The following is a 5,000-nucleotide window of genomic DNA, read 5'->3' as shown; positions in this document are numbered from 1 at the left end:
ATGTGTACAGACGGAGAAAAGGAGGGGAAACACGAGAGAGAGAGAGAGAGAGAGAGAGAGATGAAAATTAAGACTGAAAATAATAGCCCGGAGGCAAGATGGAGTCATGCTTTTTAGGTGTACTAACAGAATTATAACAACCCTGCGCTTCTGGGAAAATGCAGAAATTCCAGATTTAAATGTAATTCTTAAATAACGTGATCCAATAGCCAACAGTGCATTCCTATTCTTAGTGCTTTTTCTATCCACTTAGCGAGACTGGCAAAGAAAACATTTTCTTAAGATGATGATGATGATGGTGGTGGCAGTAGAGGAAGACGGAGATGAAGATGAAGACGATGAGTATGCTTCTAGCAGTATGCAGCATGAATGCTAGGTAAGCTACTTTGAACCTCCTACATAAATGCATGTCGATGCTCCAAACCTATTAGGAAGAACAAACAGACACACCAATAGATATGGACAGAGGTACACCATAACACACACACACACATACACACACACACACACACAGAGACACAGACACAACCACCCAACTACCCACTCACCCACACATGCATGCACACACACATTTTTACACACACACACACACACACACACACACCTCGGCCATGTTGATGAGGCCCAGCGCTAGTGTCTTGTAGCCCAGGATGGTGCGGTTCTTGTAGCGCTTGCGGCGCTGCAGCATGATCTGCAGCTTGTTAGCGTCGCGCTTCAGGAAGTGTGGGTACTGCAGAGGGAGACACACAGTCAAAACCGTTAGCTATAGCAAACCCAATAGCGTTTCACAGCACAGTAGCAAACCTGCTAGCATGCTATTGCTAACACACCAAACCATCATAGAGTTTATGGTGAGCGCGTGCTAACGTGCTAGCGTGCTAACACATAGGGCACAGAGCGAGGCTTTAAGTATGACAGCTGAAACACCATCTCATTACAAATGACAGGACGACCGTGTTAGCACGCTAACATATCACGCCATTAGAGTGCATTTGGTGAGCGTGCCTCCATACTAACACAGAAGATGATTGTCCAGAGCACACACAGGAGTCTGACTCATTATCATTTGCTATTTGCCATTTTTGTCATGTCCCTGTACGATACACTGCGGTTCTACAATTACCTACAGCGAAGCACTCATCTATATAATCCATGCGCATAAATAACATTATATTTTGTGCCTTCCTGTTTTTGTCATGTAAAGCCATATTTGTGCCTTCCTGTTTTTGTAATGTAAAGCCATATTTGTGCCTTCCTGTTTTTATAATGTAAAGGCATATTTGTGCCCCTTTGCGTTTGTGTGTGTGTGTGTGTGTGTGTGTGGGCATGTGTGGACATGTCTGTGTAGTAGTGCAGAGGTAGAGGTGGAGTGTGCAGATGTCAGGGGACATGCTGTTATGGATCAGTCAATAGGGTAGCATGTGTGGATGTGTGTGTGTGTGTGTGTGTGTGTGTGTGTGTGTGTGGGGACATGCTGTTATGGATCAGTCAATAGGGTAGCATGTGTGGATATGTGTGTGAGTGTAAGTGTGTAAGTGTGTGTGTGTGTGTGTGTGTGTGTGTGGAGGCTCAGCGTGGGAAGGAGAGCTGGAGGTCACCCATGTAATGAGGTGTAAAGTAGATGTGCGAGTCAGGGTGAGGGTGAGGGAAGGTGTGTGTGTGTGTGTGTGTGTGTGTGTGTGTGTGTGTGTGTACACGTGCACATGTGTGAGCGAGCAAGAAAGGACGTGTGTGTGTGTGTGTGTGCGGGTGTGTACCTGCAAAGAGAAAGTGAGTTGCAGGTCTGTCTCGGTAAGCCCAGCCGAAGACAGCAGGATCTCATTGGAGCGTAAAATGCGTTTCGATCCCTGAGAGAGAGAGAGAAAGAGGGAGAGAGAGAGAAAAACAAAGACAAGAAAGAAAAAGAAGGAAAGACAAACAAAGAGAGGAGGAAGGGAATTTAGCTGTAAGTCATTTGTAAAAATCATGCCTCACTTATTAATTATTCACACTATGAGACAATCTGAAAATGAAAACACATTAACCAGAAGAACATTTAGCTTTTATAGCGCCATATTAAAAATGCATTTCTGTTTTCATTCAATTTACGCTCCTATTTAAACGTTAGCGCTGTTGTACGCGCTATAAATGGAACGTTGTTACATGTTGCCTGTTTGGTCTGTCGACAAGCTTAGCCCAGCAGACCACGGCGGATAGAAGTCACCTGACTAGCGCCGAATCCTGACTGAATTGCATTATCCTTAATGGGTTAAATATAGAGCTGGGTTTCTGACAGTGGAATGGCGGGATACTGTTGCCTCGAAGACGAGCAAAAAATAGACAAACTTTGGACAAAGCTTGCACATTCAAGGTAGATTTACATGTATTTGTTTATAAGACACTTTTTATCCAAAGCTAAAAAACAAAGCAGCTATGAAGTAACATTCAAGCTACACAAGATGGTGCAGGACAAGAGGAACAGGATTGAAAACAAAAACAGTTCTTGAAGGAGAAGTGTGCAGACTCTTTCATCGAGAATACAGAAACAGAAAAGAGTCTCGTGTAGTAAAGGGTGGGGAACTGGTCCGGATAGGCCCAGAGAGAGTTCTGGAATGAAGGGGAGATGGGAGAGAATGCAGAAATGCTTGTGTCATGACCTTTAGAATGACAGAGAAATGAGCTGAGAGAGGGAGAGGTGGCCGGACTTGACCCTCTTTCCCTTTCCGGAGATGCCCAGAATCCCGCTTTACACTTACAAGGAAATCCCCGTCACCATCTTGGTGAGTATTGTAAAGGGCATGGAGTGACCTCCTGACAGACAGACAGACAGACACACACACACACACTCTCTCACACACACACACACACACACACACACACACACACACACACACACACACACACACACACACACAATGGATGGAAATGAACACCACCCACAAGCCAAATGCTAGTAAAATATGAAAGTGGCTTTTAGATTTCAGACACAAAGAAATATTCTAATATTTCATTTGAATTTAATTTCCACCCCTGACACACACACATGCACACGCACACGCACACACGCACACACGCACACACGCACACACACACACACACACACACACACACACACACACACACACACACACACACACACACACACACACACACACACACACACACACACACACACACACACAGATTGAGGGAGAAGGAGAGGTCAGAGAGAAAAGAGGAGGAGAGGAGGAGGAGAGGGAGGGAGAGGGAAAGGAGGAAGATGGAGTGAGAGCAGCGGAGAGAGGGAATGAGGAAGAAAAAGAGATGGATGAAAACACAGAGGGAAGAAGACAGAGGGAATAAGATGGATACATATTGAAAGACAGTGAAAGTGCGAAAGAGAGATGGACAGATAAGACTAATAGACAGATATAACGGCTCACTGAGAGACAGACAGAGACAATAACAGGCAGGCAAACCGATAGAGACAGAGATAGAGAGATAGGGTTAGGGTTTGTGTTACTGCATCTTAGTGTGTGTACGTTAGTGTGTGTGAGTGTGTGGGTGTGTGTGTGTGTATGTGCATTTGCGTGTATGTTAGGGTTAGTGAGAGAGAGTGTGTGTGTGTGTGTGTGTGTGTGTGTGTGTGTGTGTGTGTGTGTGTCTCTCTCTCTGTGTGTGCGTGTGTGTATGTTAGTGTTAGTGAGTGAGTGTGTGTGTGTGTGTGTGTGTGTGTGTGTGTATGTGTATGTTAGTGTTAGTGAGTGTGTGTGTGTGTGTGTGCGTGTGTGTGTTAGTGCATGTGGAGAGGAGGCTGCAGGCTCTGGGGATTGAAAGGAAACAAAAAGTCATAGTGTGATTCCTGTTGACGCGTCAACGCCTCCAACTGCTTTGACACGACACACGCATCCTCTCAAGAGTCCTCTCTTACACACACACACACACACACACACACACACACACAGAGGGAGGATGGTCAAAGCAGAGGACTAAGAAACAGAGAGAAGAAGTAACAGACAGAGAGGGAGATAGATACATGTAGAGAGATAGAGAGATAGGAGAGAGAGAGAGAGAGAGAGAGAGAGAGAGAGAGAGAGAGAGAGAGAGAGAGAGCGTATGTGTGTGGAAGAGAAATTGCACAGAGCAGAAAAGAGAGAAGTGATAAGGAGGAAGAGGGAGAAACGTGTAGACAGACAGAGAAAGGGAAGGAGAGAGAGCGATAGACAGAGAAAGGGATGGAGAGAGAGAGATAGAGACAGAGAAAGAGTGTGTGGCGTCTGTCTGTACCTGGAGTTTGACAGCGATGACCACAGACGTCAGGTCCTTGTCCAACTCCTTCAGCATCACCAGCTTCTTCAGAGTCAGATTGAACAACCTGTGCACAGAAACACACAAATGCATTCATCAGTCAAATTCATATAAAGCTCCCCCAAAGATCAAAAGGACATAACTCTCAAATTATACCGGCAATATCTGTCAACAGAGGACTATTAAACATCACAATAACAGTTATACATCTATTAGCCAGACATTGCATCCTACACTAAAATGAGATGTGGTTTACAAGTTGTTTGCACTTCATTCTTCTATTGGTAACAGAAGCTAACAAACACACACACATACACATAGTCATCATACCAACGCCTTCATTTAAAAAAAAGGACAAAAAATATGCAAATTGTGTGTGTGTTTTCATGAGTGAATATGGTGAATGAAAAACAATCATCAATAATTATTGCAGCGGTTATCCAAGTCCTCCATTGATTGCTTTCTGAGAGGCACCAATCTGAATGAGTATTCAGTATAATTGTTAATGCGAATGACCATTTAGTTCCTTGGGTCTTGATTATGTTAGCTGGATTGGATTGATTTGAGCTTATCGTTGCTTATTCAATCGTGTTGTTTCCATTTGTTTGTCCAGAAGCGGTTGTGTGTTGCTTCTATTTGTTTGTTTAGCATAGAGGCAGCGCCGTGACTAAAGGCGACTGGGATCAAAGCAGTGTTCCTGACTTCAGTTGACGTCAGTCAGAGACCTCTGCTCA

General features: G+C 44.4%; 1 protein-coding gene across 2 annotated transcripts in view; it reads right to left on the bottom strand.

Moving 5' to 3' along the window:
* Positions 1-5,000, bottom strand: part of LOC134060381 (phosphofurin acidic cluster sorting protein 1-like) — a 61,364-nt gene that overhangs the window by 26,190 nt on the left and 30,174 nt on the right. For both annotated transcript variants that reach the window (XM_062517068.1, XM_062517069.1), the window contains exons 2-4: positions 4,246-4,333; positions 1,758-1,847; positions 605-730 (exon numbers count right to left, since the gene is read on the bottom strand). In XM_062517068.1, coding sequence (XP_062373052.1) covers positions 605-730; positions 1,758-1,847; positions 4,246-4,333 — 304 coding nt within the window. The remainder of the gene's footprint in view (positions 1-604; positions 731-1,757; positions 1,848-4,245; positions 4,334-5,000) is intronic.

The sequence above is a fragment of the Sardina pilchardus genome, chromosome 16 (genome assembly GCF_963854185.1).
Source record: "Sardina pilchardus chromosome 16, fSarPil1.1, whole genome shotgun sequence".
NCBI classification, from domain to species: Eukaryota; Metazoa; Chordata; class Actinopteri; order Clupeiformes; family Clupeidae; genus Sardina; species Sardina pilchardus.
The sequence above is the reverse complement of the archived record's forward strand: the minus strand, read 5'-3'. Positions and strand labels throughout refer to the sequence as shown.